Source organism: Microcaecilia unicolor, chromosome 2, assembly GCF_901765095.1.
Source record: "Microcaecilia unicolor chromosome 2, aMicUni1.1, whole genome shotgun sequence".
In the NCBI taxonomy this organism is placed as follows: domain Eukaryota; kingdom Metazoa; phylum Chordata; class Amphibia; order Gymnophiona; family Siphonopidae; genus Microcaecilia; species Microcaecilia unicolor.
In genome coordinates this window covers 60216236-60233568 of record NC_044032.1, presented here as the reverse complement: position 1 = coordinate 60233568, position 17333 = coordinate 60216236, and the positions used below count along the sequence as shown (strand labels likewise).

The window sequence follows — 17333 nt, the reverse complement described above, 5'->3', positions numbered from 1 at the left end:
AAGACATGTGTTCTGGTTTTTGTGACCTGCTTGTTTCTTTATGAGGTCTGCGACCTCCTCCACCGTGACCCAAAGAGAATGTCTTCTCAGCAAGGTATGTCCACTAACTTCTCCTTAACCGCTGGTTCCAGGTCACAGACACACAGCCATAAGGAGTCTGTGCATTCCCCACATCCATGGCAGAGAGTCTGGATGCAATGTCAAAAGAATCGTAAGCACCCCTGGTCAGATACTTCCTGCACTCCAGCAGTTTACTGAGCAACTGGCGAAGCTCTACAGCCTGCTCCTGTAGGAGAGAACCCAAAGACTAGGGGCTTCTTTTACTAAGTCATGCTAGCGGATTTAGTACATGCAAAAAATTAGTGTGCTAAACGTTAAGATGCCCATTATATTCCTATGGGTGTCTTGGCATTTAGCGTGCGCTAATTGTTAGTGAACGCTAAATATGCTAGCACGCCGTAGTAAAAGGGGCCCTAAGTGTAGTATTTATCAAAGATTGTAAGTAAAGTTTCATGTAGCGCTGGTAGAACTGGATGAGAGCAATAAGCATTGAAGACTGAAAAGTTTCCCTCCCAAACGAGCCTAGTATATGAGTCTCTATACCTGGGGGAGCCAAAGGCACGAGTCCTAGAGCTCCTAGCTCGTTTGAGAGCGAATTCGACAACCAGAGAATGGGGAGGCAATTGCACTCTCTTGAATCCGGAAGCCTTCTGAATACAATACTGCATATCCACCTTCTTAGGCACAACCTGCACTGAAAGAGGAGATTCCCAGTTCTTCGTCAGTGCATCTTTAGGGTTAGGGTGAAATGGTACTGTGACCCCCTTCCTTAGGGGGCGACATAGTGCAGAGCAGATAACATCTCTGCCCTGGGCTCTTCCTCCATCTCCAACTTAAATAGGATGACCGAAGCCATCTCCTTGACAAAACTGGTGAAAGACAGACCGTCAGGTGGAGATTTACGTCTCTCTTGAGGTGTGAAGGGATTAGAAGGTACTACATAAGACTCTTCCTCCGAGAAGTAATGAGGGTCTTTCTTCTGACTCCCATGAGCTGGGCCAGTCAGACTCCTCACCATACTCAGACCGGACCGACTGAGTCTGTGCCTGCCCTGGCTCAATGGAACCACGTCCACGCCCCAAACAGTGCAGAGGTACAGCCCTACCCTCAGACTCCAAGGAAGTTTCCTCCACCGACATCAAGAGCAGTACTTCATTAATCAATGTCGACACCCTTCGAGGTGCTGGCACCAAGGATTTCTCCACAGGCATGGATGGAGCCTCAGGAAGAATCCGGGGCTGATCCGTAGTTGGCACAAGTGCCCTCACTGCCTGAGCGTATGGAAACTGCAGTATCTGTGCCAGCTCCTCCCTGAGCATGGCTCTGAATCGCTTATCAAAGGAAGGCATCGGCAAAGGTGGGGCAGCTGAGAGAGAGGCAGACAGAAGAGGTGTCGGTGCTTGGAGACTTGCACATCAGTACCTCTATAAAAGAGGGCGAGCACTCCTCCTCGTGTCTGTGCTTCTCAGCTACGGCAATGCCAATGCCCCGGAGCTCCCGGCACTGTGCATCAAACAGGACCAATGCTTATGCTTCTTAGGCTTCCCCCGATGCTCAGCACTGCAGTCCTTCAGTGCTGATGAGGACAATGTCAAACCCATACACACCCTAGGTGTTGGGTCCAATGCTGACCGGTCCCAGGGCCTACCTTCAGCGTCAGACGTCAAGGGAGATGAAGATCTCCTTGATGCCGGAGCACTCCCAGTGGTAGTTGGAAGCCAAGACCTGTCGCTTCTTCCTCTATAACATTAGCAAAATCCGCCCTTTCCTCTCTGAGCACACCACCCGAACTCTCATCCACTCTCTCATTACCTCTCGCCTTGACTACTGCAACCTACTCCTCACTGGTCTCCCACTTAGCCACCTAGCCCCCCTTCAGTCTGTTCAGAACTCTGCTGCGCGTCTTATCTTCCGCCTGAACCGATACACTCATATCACCCCTCTCCTCAAGTCACTTCATTGGCTTCCGATCAGGTACCGCATTCAATTCAAGCTTCTGCTACTAACCTACAAATGTACTCGATCTGCAGCCCCTCCTTACCTCTCAACCCTCATCTCCCCTTACGTTCCTACCCGTAACCTCCGCTCTCAAGACAAATCCCTCCTTTCAGTACCGTTCTCCACCACCGCCAACTCCAGGCTCCGCCCTTTCTGCCTCGCTTCACCTCATGCGTGGAACAAACTCCCCAAGCCCATACGCCAGGCCCCCTCCCTGCCCATCTTCAAATCTCTGCTTAAAGCCCACCTCTTCAACGTCGCCTTCGGCACCTAACCTCTACTCCTCTACCCAGGAAATCTAGACTGCCCAACTTGACATTTCGTTCTTTAGATTGTAAGCTCCTTTGAGCAGGGACCGTCCTTGTTTATTTTGTACAGCGCTGCATAACCCTAGTAGCGCTCTAGAAATGTTAAGTAGTAGTAGTAGTAGTATTAGTTGGAAGTCTTAGCAGTCATCAAGGTCGATACTGTAGTGGCCAATGTCGATGGATCAACCGTCAAGGAGAAAAAATGTCTCTCCTGTTGGACCTGCCGCACATTCTGTGTTCTCAACTGCGTTTGTTAGCATAGAGAACAAGAGTTAGGCTCAAGGTCAGGCCCAAGGCAACTGATGCACTGAGTGCAGGTCCATCATGGAAATCACGAGATTACACCGGGGGCACCTTTTGAAGCCAATGGGGAGTCTACTTGGACATCAAGAAAAGAATCATGGCCAAATTTAACTCCTCAATTGTGAACTGTAAAAAAAGGGCAGCTTTTAAATTTAGGTCGGTGCTCCAGCCGAAGCAGGCAAAGTAACTCATGAAAAAAAAGGAAACTTGAAGAGCCAAAAATACAAAAAAAAAAAAAAAATTCAAGGGTAATAGAATAAAATAAGGATATAATAACTGCAAAAGAGACAAAAATACCTGTAGCACAGAGAAACACTGTTAATGCAGAGAAAAAAATGCTTTGAGAGAACACAATGACATGTCCTCCCTGCTCCGTAGAAAAACAAAGACTGAGGGACCTGCACTCGCGCATCAACCGGGAAGGCACCACTGCATGTACAGTGGGACGCTGCTAGAAATTTCTACAATCATCTCGCTAATCAGCATCCGCATCAAGCTCTGTCAGATGACATCACCCAACTATGAGAATACAACTGACCTACTTGTCCTTGGAGAAAAGCCTTTCCAAACAGAGGAAAGCAGAGTAATTCATTAGTACATTTCCTAGCTGTGGAAAGGACGAAGGGCCTGCTAACTCTTACATTCAGTATGGCTGACATATTAAGAGAAGGCTCCAAGCAGGAGGATACAGCCAGGGCCCAGATGGCACAAAGGATGCTACTTGCACAGGGTAGAAGACGAAGCCCTGGGAAAAATGAAACTGGCTTCAGTGAGGACAGAAGTGACGTCAGCCTCCCAAGAAATGTGCTGTCTGCATGGAAGAAAGTGGCATCTTGAAAGGAGGCCCAGTGGCCTAATGGAAAGTGGCCCACTGGCCTCCTAAGCCTAGACTTGTGGTTTCAAATCATACCTGAGCCAGAAAGACAGAAAAAGGACAGTGCACATAATAACCCTGGTAAGCAATAATAGAAGAGGAAAAGTAAAATGCCAATTAACAAAACCTTTTTTTATCCTGGGGACGGTAGTTCCCTGGGCACAGACACCCCAAAGGAAATGACAGGAAGGGGCAAGAGTTCATCTAAGGTGACTAAGGGGCTCATTTTCAAAGTACTTAGACTTACAAAGTTCCATAGATTACTATGGAAGTTTGTAAGTCTAAGTGCTTTGAAAATACACCTCAAAGTGTTTGGATGTCTTATATTAAGACAAAGTGAAAAGCCCTAAGAAAAGTAGTGAGAAAAGGATATTGGGTTCGATTCCCACTGCAGGCACAGGCAGCTCCTTGTGACTCTGGGCAAGTCACTTAACCCTCCATTGCCCCAGGTACAAATAAGTACCTGTATATAATATGTAAGCTGCATTGAACCAGCCATGAGTGGGAAAGCGCAGGGTACAAATGTAACAAAAAAAAATATGAATCCCAGTTGTCTCATTTGGGAAGAAAAACCAATTGCATTACTGAATGATGAAAAAATATCCTAGCTTCATTTCTTTAGGGAAGTAGCATCTTGGTTGAGCTTCTGTTTGTAAAGGAAGGGAAGCATCCTGGTACTTTCTTTTTGGTGAAACTGAATAAAGAGCACTTGTAGAATATTCTGGAATCTCGCTGTCTACTGGGGCACAGGGACTAACTGAACCCAGGGAGGGATCCTAAACTCAGATAGCAGTGTTAGGGTGCAGACAAAGCTCTCTTGGGAGCTGTTCTCCCAAAGCTGAGCTGGCTCTCAGCCAGTGCAACACCACCTAGACCTACAATGGTGGGCCCTGTATAAGGGGGCACATCATAGTGATCCTCTGACACTATAGACAAAAACAAACTGAAGTGGCTCAGTAAGAATTCACGCGCACAGAAAATTTCACCAATGTCCAGAATAGAGCTTCTCAGTAGAGGTGGTGGAGACAAGGAAAGCTTTTGAATTCAAGAAAGTATGGGGGATATCAGGGAAAGAAAGGGATTACAGAGCTGAATAATTAGTACGAATGGGCAGATTGAATAGGCCATACCTTTTTATGTCCTATCAATTTTTGATGCTTCTAGAAAAGTCTGGAAAAGCTTCTCCAGAACTGTTAGATGACATCACCCCCAACCATAGATAATTTATTCTTCTAATCCTCCGAGAATACATTTCCAAGGTAACTGATTTGAATTTGAAATCCTATGTACAAGTTAATTATTTTAATATTTGTTAATAAATCTGAAGAACATACCTATATTTATGTTTACCTTAATTCAAAATACCACACACACATTTGTCTATATTTTCTTAAATACCTTAACTCAGAGTACATTACCTCGCAGGTAATTTGTAAATGAAACTCTGTCCAGCTTCTGTCCATAAGATAACTTTATCTGCAGAAATAAAGTCACCTCCAGTCCACGTTGCCCCATTCTCACTGGGAACTGAGCACAAAAGAGAATAATCCCCAGCATCAAATACCTGAGAGAAGACATGGCAGGAGAAACAAAAATTTAAAAACACCTTGTGATTATCATTACAAACTAAAGCATATAAACAATTAAAACAACAATTAAGAACTCCTGATGAGACCCGGCACATGACAATTTATCAAAAATATTTTTTCTTATATTTGCCAGACTCATATTGTAATCAAATACACTATAATTTATTGTCTTGCATGCTATCACTATTTATTATAATTAGATCTATAACATATTTAGCAAAGGTACTTTACAAAATATAGCCCATTCCAGAAAATATATAAATATAGGGAGATCTACATTCATTGGGGACACCTAGTGCATCAAATTTGATCTTCCTTGCCTTAACATCCAGTCTGGATTTGACCCAACACATTACCTTTCCTACCCATAAAGCTGGCTAACACTCTAGATTTTGCTTTTTCTTCTCCTACGCTTACTATCCCTGCCCAGTCCCTTCCTGTTCTGTGGTCAGATCTTCATCTGATTATTTTTCCATTAGTCCTGTCAACTCACCTGTCCCCCCCCCCCCCCCCTCACATTCCTACAGATCATTTGACAATACCCCATCAGCCATTTCTTCAGCAGCCACTCAAATCTCTCTATTTTCCCCTACTCTTTCTCTGGATGTTCGTGCTGCCTCGTTGGATCATTCACTGCATTCTCTCCTTGATGTCCATGCCCCCATGGTCTCCAAGTGTTCAACCCACCTTCACTCGGCCTCCTGGTTTTCTCCTGCTCTCCATGCTTTCCATGCTCAGCTACGTTCATCCGAAAGGTGCTGGCATTAAAAAAAAAACGTTCTCCCTCAATGCACTCGTTGCTTTGTGCTCGTTACTAAGAATACCAAAAAGCCCTGCGTTCTGCGAGATCTATGTACTGTGGTGAAAAAGTTGCCCGAGCCTGCAACCAGCCCCAGGCCTTGATCCATGGGCTTCATGAAACTGCTCCAGCCTCAACTACTGCTTCAGACTATGACCCTTCGGTTAAGTACATAAGTATTGCCATACTGGGACAGACCAAAGGTCCATCAAGCCCAGCATTCTGTTTCCAACAGTGGCCAATCCAAGTCACAAATACCTGGCAAGATCCCAAAAAAGTACAGTACATTTTTTGTCATTGAATTCTTTATCTTCTGCATGGCAAACAAATACCTCTAAGCTTCGTTCTGCACTTCTTCCCTCTACCGGAGTCATCTAACCCCTGCTTTGTTATGTATCCTTCTTTGTCTGGGTCTTCTTTCAATCTACCCTCGGTCTCTTTTCTTTCACGCATTCTCAGTTCCCTTACTTTCCTCTTCCTCATCAGACGCATGGCCACCAAGACTAATCCAAAACCTTAGTCAATAATTATCCCATTTCTCTACCCTTTAATCTCTTCATCTCTCTCTTTTGCTGACCCAGATGCACCAGCTGCCTATCCATCTTAGGTTCTGTTCAAATTACTGACATTGGTTTACAAGTCTATCTGAGGGAAACTGCCTTGCTTATTTCAGTAAACGAGTTAAATCTATTCACCACTGAATTCATTAAGGTCAGAGAATGACAACTCTCGGAATACACATTCAACAAACAATCTGAGGCAACACTGAGGGCCCAACAACTCAAGTTTGGAATAAGCTTCCAAAAACTGAAACTGGAAATGATCCCCATATTCATGAAAAAAAAAAAAAATCTAGGAAAATAATCGGCTCTACTTATTCATTACAATACATAGATTTTATCTATTTAAACATTTATATACTGCCTTGTAAACCGAATTGTAAACTGCTCTAAATGACCTAAGTGGACAAAGAGATGGGGGGGGGGGGGGGCATACAATGAAGTTGAAAAGGGACAGACTCAGAAGTAACCTGAGAAAACACTTCTTCACGGAAAGGGTGGTGAATTTGTGAAACGGCCTCCTAGTGGAGGTAGTACAGAAGAAAACCGTATCTGCACTTAAGAAAGATTGGGACAAGTACATAGGATCTCTAAGGGATTGAAAGGGAGAGTAGATGGCATGAATGGGCAGACTGGATAGGCCATATGTTCTTTACCTGCCTTCATTTTTCTATGTTTCTATATTAAAGCAACCAAACAATACAAATACATTTAAAATGAAATTAACACCTACATGGTGATAAATACTCAACCTCTCCAGAAACATCCACTTTCCCAGTCATCAATAGGATCAAACACGATCAACCACCACCACTACCTATCCCAAGCTGCAGTTTAGGAACAAATAAGTTTTCAGTTTCTAAATGGCAGTGAAGGAGGTCTTACCGCGAAAACCACGTTTCTCTTCCTTTAGAGGAATGTGAACTCCTGTCAAATGTGAACTCCTATTGGTTACATACCACACCAGTCGCTCCAGCAGAAGATTAGGGTGTTGATTATTCAACACCTTGAAGACTACTACCATCAATTTAAATTGCATGCTCTTTCATGGGCTGCCTGTGAAGTTTCTCTAATACTGGATAAGCACTTTCTCATCTAGGAATACCTGGCAAAATTCTAGCTGCCACATTTTGGATAACCTGCAGCCTCCGCAGACTCTTCATAGGCAGCCCAATATAGAGTCTGTTATAGTAATCTAAAATACTGCCAAGCATGGCTGCATGACTGATCGAACTGTAGTATCTATATTTTTTATTTTTGTTACATTTGTACCCCGCGCTTTCCCACTCATGGAAGGCTCAATGCGGCTTACATGGGGCAATGGAGGGTTAAGTGACTTGCCCAGAGTCACAAGGAGCTGCCTGTGCCTGAAGTGGGAATTGAACTCAGTTCCTCAGTTCCCCAGGACCAAAGTCTACCACCCTAACCACTAGGCCACTCCTCCAGCCATATAAGAGGCCTTTTTACTAAAGTTTAGCATGCAATACATGCTGTGCAATCCATTTTATACCTAAGGGTCATATAGCATTTAGTGCACACTAATGTCCATTAATGTGCACTAAGCCATAGTATAAGGGCCCCTAACATTTGGAAAAATTAGGTCTTACCTGATAATTTTTTTCCCATTAGTCCTTCCCACTATTCTAGAATCTGTAGAATAGTTGTGCCCATTAACCAGCAGGTGGAGATACAGATCTGAAAACTGAGCTGAGACATCTCTCTCTCCTGGCATCCAGTCCAGCAATATTTACATAGACAAGCAGAATAAACACAACCACTTTAAACAACTCGCTAACCTAACAATAACTAGATGAGTAAACGTGTGGCCCTCTCTCACCTCTGGACAACTTGTAGAGAACAAAAGATAGCAGGAAGCACCATACACAATGACAGTTATTATTTGACCGATTACCTCCTGACAACGAAACATCTCAGAAACCTCGGAGAGGCCTCTGGAATAGTTGGAAGGACTAATCTAAAGAAAAAGTATCAGGTAGCTTCCCACTATTCCAAAATCTGTGGGATGTTCAAAAGTAATCCCAAGAGTGAGTGGGATCCTGGCAGTGCTGCCGCCCTGAGGACCGAAGCCCCAAAACTGGCTTCCAAGTGCGCCACAGCGTTCACCCTGTAGTGCATGGAAAAGGTATGCAGCATCATCCATGCCGCCGCCTTCAAATATCCGCCGGAGACAGTAAGGTAGTCTTCATCCAGGATGTCACTGTACGCCTCACAGAATGAGCCCTCAAGGCCTGAGGAGCCTGCTTCCCCACAAGCGAATAAGCTGATGCAATAATCTCCTTCAGCCATCTAACAATTATGGGTTTGGAAGCCATGAAGCCAAGCCTCTGTTTACCAAAAGCACAAATGGTCTATCCAATTTGCAAAACTCAATCGTGACTTCCAGATATCTAATGAGGACTCTACGCATATCGAGAATATTCAGGGAAGAATACTGAGTCTCTTCGTCCTCTTTGTGAAAGGAAGGAAGCTCCACAGATCCTCTGAGATGAAATGTTGATACCACTTTCAGAAGAAAGGAAGGAACTGTGCTCAGGGAGACCCCACCACCGAATAGCGAAGAAAGTGATCCCGACAAGAGACTGCCAGAAGCTCCACAACCCTATGTACGGACACAACAGCCACCAAGAGCACTGACTTTAGCGTAAGATCTTTCAAGAAGGCCTTCTGGAGTGGATCAAAAGGAGAGCCCTCTGAAGAGACTGAAGAAATGAATTAAGATTCCACTCTTCACAAGGAATACGAAAGGGAGACCAAAAGTGGCCTGCTCCCCCACAAGAATCAAACAATATCCAGGTAAGCCACAAGACATGTCTTCTGTAGTCGGCCCCTGAAACATGCCAAAGCCGCAACCTGAACTTTTACAGAACCTAACGCGTTGGAGAAATGTTAGGACGTGTGAATTCTGAGCAAAGAAGGGAGAAAATCCAAGCTCAGAACACCAGCCATCGAACATCCTCCATGCCCTCACATACGCCATGGATGTAGAGCATTTCTGAGCGTGAAGCAAGGTAGCAATGAAAGAATAACTTTTTCATCTCAACCGAGCCCTTTCAATGGCTAAGCCGTAAGACCAAAGGGGCACAGAACCTTCATGAGCACCAGACTTTCTTTCAGTAGGTTGTGTACCTTCAAAAGACAGAAAGGACCCCGTCCAGCAATAGAATCAGGTCCATGTACCACAGCCTCCACAGCCAATGCAAGGCTACGAGAATTATTCGACCCTGGTACAATGCGATCCTTTTCAACATGCAGCCTATCATGGGCAAGGGGGGAAGACCGAGTAGATGTGTCTCCGGCCAGGGCTGCAAGTAGGGCATCAATCCCCATAGAGCCTGGTTTTTTCCAATAGCTGAAGAACTTGGGCACTGGCATTCCTTTTCGTCACTATCAAGTCCAGAAGTGAAAAACCCCAATCGATCCACTATCAGCTGAAGACTCTGGCTGGATAGTTCCCATTCTGCTGGGTCTGTGGAGTGCCTCCACATTCAAGGACCCAGCTATGTGAGCTGCCAACAAGCAGAGATGATTTTTCTGCACCCAAACTCATGACAGAGGCCACCTTCACAACCATCAGATAACTGCAGATCCTGCCTTGCTTACTGATGTAAGCCAGTGAAATCACATTGTCGGAGAAAACTCAGACCAAGGCTCCTGCCAGAAAGGGTGCGAATTCACATAAGGCATTCTGAACTGCCCTGAGCTCCAAGCAATTTATCGATCACTGAGACTCCTGTTCCATCCAGGTACCCTGTGCCAGATAGAAGTTGTAATGAGCTCCATGAGGAAGATCCTCTCCCGTGCTGTGTCAAATAGAACACCCAAACAATCCAGTGTCTGCGATGCAGTTAGTCTGCTCTTCTCAAAATTGATCACCCAATCTAACAACTGCGATGGCCAACTTTATCCATCGCCATCACGCTGTCCAAAAAGGATGACACACGAATGAGCTAGTCGTCGAGATACAGATGAACTCTGATTCATTGGCACCAAAAGAAGTACACCAACACCACAGCAAACGTTCTTGGAGCCATGGCAAAACCAAAGGGCAAAGCCCTGAACTTGAAGTGACAGCCCAGCACCGCAAAACACAGAAACCTCTGATGTGGCAGCCATATTAGTATATGCAAGTACGCCACCTTGAGATCAAGGCTATGACTGCTCTTAGTGTCTCCATGCAAAAGCAGGGCACTCAAGAGGAAAAAGTTTAGACTTTTGAGATCTAAGTTCAGACGAAAGGTGCCTTCATTCTTTGGGATAATGAAGTAGATGGAGTATCTGTTTTGTCCCTGTTTGGTCTGGAGAACTGGAACAATGGCCCGGAGCGCCAGCGAAGAATCTACGATGGCCTGAACCTCAAGCAACCTGGTTCCCTTTCGACAAGGAGACTGCAAAAAGAGAGGAGCGGCTGAACAGAAGAACTCAAACTTTCAACCTTCTGTAAGACTATCCAGAATCTACTGGTCTGATGTGATTTTGGCTCACTCCTCCCAAAACTCCTAAAGACACCCTCCCACCAGAGGAAGAGAAGAGTGGACCAGCCTCGTACCGTTGGAGGCATTGGACGCTCTAGCTGACTGTCCACATGAAAGGAAGATCGGCAGCCTGAAAGCAGAACTTCTGACTACATTGCTGACAACCAGGCTGAGACTGTCTGATCTCAAAATTGAGATCGCGAGCCCCCTGAAGGTGGACAACCAGAGGCTTTCGGCTTATCCTCCGGTAACCACTGTGGCTTACTTTTCCTCAGTTCTTTCACCAAATTACAGAGATACTCTCCAAACAGCCACTAACCCCAAAAGGGCAGTTTATCTAAATATGACTTTGGACACTGAATCCACTGCTCAATGCCACAGTGCCATTACAGCCAAAGACATACTGTGGGCCGTAACCCATAACATGTCATAAATAGCATCCGCCAACAAGGCCAACCATGCTTCCAGCTGAGCGTTATGGTGCCCATCTTGTGTTGCCAACTGCTGCCACCACCTCTGATGGAAAAAACTGAGCCTCCACCCTACCTGAAGGTCGTCTGGGACAGTTACTTGGAATGCGTCTATGCTCTCTTGGAGCCAGTCATAAGCCCGTTCCCTACTTTGATTGGGGAGTCGGCTGGGGCTTCCAAGGGCGAGAGTGCTGGGAGTGGGGCTATTGGGCAGAGTGAAAAGGCAGCAAAATCTACGCCTTTAGAGTAGTAGTTTCATCGCCTAGGCCCACTTGAAAATCTCCTGGTTGAGAAGGATGCAGCTGGAGGCTGCCAAGAGAGGGACTGGATGGTGTCAGTGTGCTTCTTTATGAGGTCAGTGACCTCATTCACCTGGGTGCCTTGGTATACCGTCCACTGCACTAACCACTAGGCTGCTCCTTAGACTTACTTTCAAACAAAACCCACGTCCCCTGCTACATATGTACCTGTCAGAAACATCCACAATAGGAATCTAACCAACATCCCCTGCCCTGAGGTGGGGAGGGATCAGAAGAGACCCCATAAGACTCCTTCTCCGAAAACTAATGAAAGTCCTCCTTTTGAATCCCATGAGTGGTCTCAGACAGACTCCTCAGATTCAACAGAGTCTGTACCTGCCCCAGCTCAGTGATATGACACCATGCCCCAAAGGGCACTGGTGTACAGCCTTATCCTCAGATTCCGGGGAAGCTTTCTACCTGATATCAAGAGCAATGCTTACATTGATACCTGTCTGGGCACTGAAGACTACTGCACAGGCAAGGTAGGAACTTCAGGAAGAAGTTGGGGCTGAACCACCGCTGGCACAAGTGCCCTCGATGCCTGAGCAGTGTGTAGCTGTAGCATCTGCGCCAGCTCCTGCCCGAGCATGATTCAGTATTGCTTAACAAAGATGGGCATCGGCAAAGTATGGGGAGCCGGTGCCAAACCAGAAGCAGGAACCTGGCAGCCCAGAGACTGGTGCACCAGTACTTCCACCAAGGAGGGGGGGCACTTCTCAGATACCGGTGATGCCAATGTCACGGCGCTCCCAGCACCATGTGTTGAAAAGGACTGATGTTTGTGCTTCTTGGGCTTCCCCCAACGCTGAGCATTTCAGTCCTTCGGTGCTGACAAGGACGATGTCGAACCCGTACTCGTCCTTGGGTCTAAAGCTGACTGGTCCCTGGGCCAACTATCAGCATCCAATGACGAGGGAAGTGGTGACATCCTTGATCCCAGTGTACGCCCGGTGGTAGCCGATCTCTGGGCAGCCATCTAAGTCAATGCTTTCAGTGCCAATATCGATGGATCGGCTTAAGAGGAGCCAAAAAGTCTCTCTTGCTGGACCTGACACACCCTCTATATCTTCAACTGCATTTTCAAACAGAGAGAACAGGAGTTGGGGTCATGGTTAGACCCAAGGCATCCGATGCACAAAGTGTGTGAGTCCATCACAGAAATCACCCAATTACATTAGACGAACCTCTTGAAGCCACTGGAGGTCTTCTTGGGCTTTGAAAAAAAAAAAATCACTGCCAAATTAAATTCCTCAATTGTGGACAACAAAAAGGGGCAGAGCCCAAATCAAGGTCAATGCTCAGGCCTAAGCAGGCCTATGGAGCCGCGAAAAGGAAGAAAACTTTAAGGGACGAACAAACTAAGAGGAAAACTAAAAAACAATAAAATTAAAGACAAAAATGAAGAATGAGGGAAAAACACCGTCACAGAAAGGCACTGCAAAAGCAGAAAAAAAGCACTGTGGGGAGACTACAAAGACATGTCCTCCCTGCTCCAAGGGACTTGCGCTTGAGCGGGAAGGCACCTGCGCACATGCAATGGGTCACTGGTACAATTTTCTTGAAACATCTATATGCTAGCCAGCATCCGCAACAGGCTCCGCTGGATGACATCACCCACATATGAGAATACAACTAGGCCTGCTTGTCCTTGGAGAAATAGATTTTACTTATTCTGTCTTCTGAACCTTAATAGAGAATGAATATAAAATCCTCTATAAATATTGCACTCCATATAGATTACGTTGGATATTCCTGCTAGTCTAGTGATATGTCTTAGAGGACTTTTCTCCATATTTGGTGGTACTGTGCTAGAGCTTAAACAGATTGGAATCAAGTGGTATGGGCTTATTAAATAAATAGTTAAGATTGATATTCTTAAAAACTATGTACGCCAGCTCATAGCCCTAGCCCACCACAAACAGCAACTGATAGGATGCTTCCCAGTAGCAGCTTGACAAGCATTTGCTAAGGCTTGGAAACAAATAAATATGCCACCACAAGAAACTATTTTAAAGAGATTATTGTTGGTCTTTCTAATGACTAAATTAACAGCTTTAAAACACCACTGGATTGACAGTTTTGAGAAAGCGTGGACTGACAGTTTTTTTTTTTTTCAAAAGGTAGCACAATACCAATACTTCATAGGGGTGCCATTCCTGATTTCTATAATCCCCAAATGACCCACACATACTCTCAGCTATGTTCAGTCACACTATAGAAATCATTACACAATATGATATATCACCTCATCTGTACAAGGGGAGGGGGACCGAGTTACTGCTGGGAGAGGTTATGAAGTAAGCATATATATTTCTTCATTGTACCTAGATTAACCTGTGTTGTGAAAGCATCATTTGGATTAACCTGTTTTATGAAAGCATCATTTGGGCTGACATGTTGTAAAACATAACTTAAAAAAAAGTCTCATTGGACATGACCTCTGACTAGTTTATGCAGGATGTGTGCTACCATATCCAACATGGATCAATCAGATACAGAATAAGGTAATTTACATCTTACTAATATGGATGGATGCCCCCCCATCCCCGAGTTTCTCAGTATTATCTTTGAAGTCTGCACATATCAAGGAGTATCAATTGTTAGGCAAGCTTTTGAAATAATGAACAGTTGATGAAAGACAGTTCTCTTTTAAGCAAATCTTTAAACTGCATCGGGCACAGATCACCATTACTTCAGGAATTCTGAGCTGGATTATGGTTGAAGAAAAAAAGAATAAATATTCAAACCACATTCTGAATTTAGAAGAGGATATATTAAAGCACAAATCTCAAGGTGCACAACCCTCTTTCACTGAATGGAAAATCAAAATAATATGTTACTGGAGTGCTTTAATAATCTCCAAATAATGTTTTAATCATGTCAAGCTCATGACACCTTTCGTTAAGTGGTTTTCCTTACCCTCCAGTATTTGGAGCACACCACCAAAAGTGATCTTTGGGTAAATGCACAGAACGAAATACTTTGACAGTTCTGACAGTAGATTGGTTTTGACTCTTCCTCAAACACTGGTTCCATATCCTAAAAAAATAAAAAAGAAAATAAAACAAGTTTTTCTGGATATTACTTAGCAAATTTCATAGTAAAAGGAGAAGTAATTCTAATTACTTTTATAAAGTAATCCAAAGGCTACAGACAGATGATATAAATATATATATAACATGCTATCCCTTTGTGAATTCCTTGGTGTAATTATTCAGGTGTTCTGGTATTACTTAAGGTCAATCTATCAGGTTGTAAGACGTATACTATGTCTTCGTCGTCCATAAAGCCAGTGTTTATCTAAGATTTCCAGCAGTGGGGAAGAAACTGTGCTGAAAAAACAACTGAATTAAGAGCACAAGACTCTGCTGGATCAATACCATGAGTCCACCTGCTCTCGAACTGAAGAACTGATATGCAACCCTGGAAATGGAGGAGGTGAGAGCATCCCAGAGAGAGAGGAGGAATCACAGCTTGAAATCCCCAAAGTTGCTGGGTCAGTGACCACTAAGAGGCAAAAGCTAGTGGTGGTTGGCAATTCTCTTCTGAGGGGTACAGAGGCATTCATCTGCAGACCAGACATGATGTCCCAGGTGGTGTGCTATCTACCAAATGCCAAAATTCAATATGTTACAGAGAGCTTGATGAGATCAAGCCTAATGACTATTATCCAATGCTGCTCATCCATGTTGGCACAAATCATACTGCTAGGTACCCCTCCAAACCTATCAAAAGTGATGGAATGGCTCTGGGAGACAAGGTGAAGCAGACAGGCGCGCAGGTGGTGCTCTCGTCGATCCACACTGTTGAAGGTAAAAGCCAAGGCAGAGAAGTTTGCATCCAGAAGATGAATATGTGGCTGTGCAGGTGTCAAAGAGTATTTTGGCTTCTGTAATGGAAGATGTAAAGGATTGCTTTTCAACCCTGCTTTGATCAATAATGAACTCTGAAATTTTCTGTCTGACAGAAAGCAACTTTCCTTGTAAATACAAAAACAAGTTGGAATGCAGAAGATAAGACATAGCTCTAATTAAATTTGTTATGTGAAGGGAAAGACGGTTCTTGTTTTCGGAAGTTCAGCCTGGCCACTGGACATGGAAAGCATGTTACCACGTTCCCACAGTATGGCTTGTTTACCTAAACAGAGAAGCATTCTGTAATTTTCCTTAGCTCTGAACACGAGTTCTGAGCCTAATAAAAAGGAGTTTCTTTCAGTGAAATCAGGAGCTCATCTGTGAGTAACATAAATACTGCGCAGAGGATCTGTTCCTGGTCTAAAAAGCTCCTCGCTTTTGCTGTAATGGGCCCCCCCAGCTGATAAGAGCCTGAATGATGTAAGGACCAGTGATGTATGTATGTATTATTGCTTCTTTTCCTGGTCTAAGAACTCTTAGCATTGCTTAGATGTAGAGACCAGTGATGTAATGATTGTTTATATAGCTAATCATTGTATATACCTTAATCATTGTAGAATATAGCAGCTCTAATAAAGGTTTCATTTATCTAATACGAATCCAAAAGAATCCACAGTAATTACTGAGTAGTTTGTGTCAGTGAGACAGACTGTAAATCCATAGCAGTACAGCTTCCTGGACCATGGGGTGCTTTTCCAAAGGCTGCTGAGCAGAGATGGTGTCCATCTATTAAAGAAGGGAAGAAGTGTTTTCAGCAGCAGATTGGCTAACCTACTGAAGAGGGCTTTAAACTAGAATCGTTGGGGTACAGTGATCAAAGCTCCCAGATAAGTGAAGCATTAAATACCTCTTCACAAAGGGAAAAGGGGCAACGTCTGGAAAGCAGTATATACTAATGACCGAAGTATGAGAAATGAGGTTTTAGATCTTGAGGCTGTGATGGAAGAGGCCAATTTGGATTTAGTGGCAATCACAGAGATAGAATTCACAAAGAACCATAACTGGGATATAGTTATTCCAGGCTTTAATCTGTTCAGGAAAGACAGGATACGAAGAAAGGGAGGGGGAATGGTATTATATGTCAAAGATAATATTAAAGCCACACAATTGCTGGACCTACAGGGTAAGGAAGAGTCACTGTGACTCAATCTGGAAAGAGGGAATGGAAAGCATATTTACATTGGTGTAATATACAGGCCTCCTTCACAGACAGAAGAGGACAGAGATTTAATTGAAGACATTCAAAATACAGCTATGAAACGGGAATTACTACTAATAGGTGATTTTAATATGCCAGATGTTGAATGAGGTATCCCTATTGCAGGGTCTTTTAGAAGCAGGGAGATACTGAATTCTCTACAGCGGGAACTACTCCAGCAGTTGGTAACAGAACCCACGCAAGATGGAGCCTTACTAGACAGTATTTATTAATAGGGAGAGTGTTTCTGACACTATAATAGATGATCATCTGGCATCCAGTGATCACCAGATGGTGTGGTTTAATATTAAGAGGATTCATTCAAAAGTAAAGATTCTAGACTTTAAAAAAACTAACTTTATGCAAATAAGGGGTTACCTCAAGGAACATCTGGAAGAAGCTGGAAAGCAAAGCTAAAAAATGAAAGGAAAGCAAATAAAAGTAAGAGGAAAAGGAGTCTGCTTT

The 17333-nt window shown here is 44.2% G+C and overlaps 1 protein-coding gene across 3 annotated transcripts in view; it reads right to left on the bottom strand.

Moving 5' to 3' along the window:
- Positions 1–17333, bottom strand: part of WDR7 (WD repeat domain 7) — a 754216-nt gene that overhangs the window by 683643 nt on the left and 53240 nt on the right. For all 3 annotated transcript variants that reach the window (XM_030192974.1, XM_030192976.1, XM_030192975.1), the window contains exons 7-8: positions 14676–14795; positions 4962–5107 (exon numbers count right to left, since the gene is read on the bottom strand). In XM_030192974.1, the coding sequence (XP_030048834.1) occupies positions 4962–5107; positions 14676–14795 (266 nt within the window). The remainder of the gene's footprint in view (positions 1–4961; positions 5108–14675; positions 14796–17333) is intronic.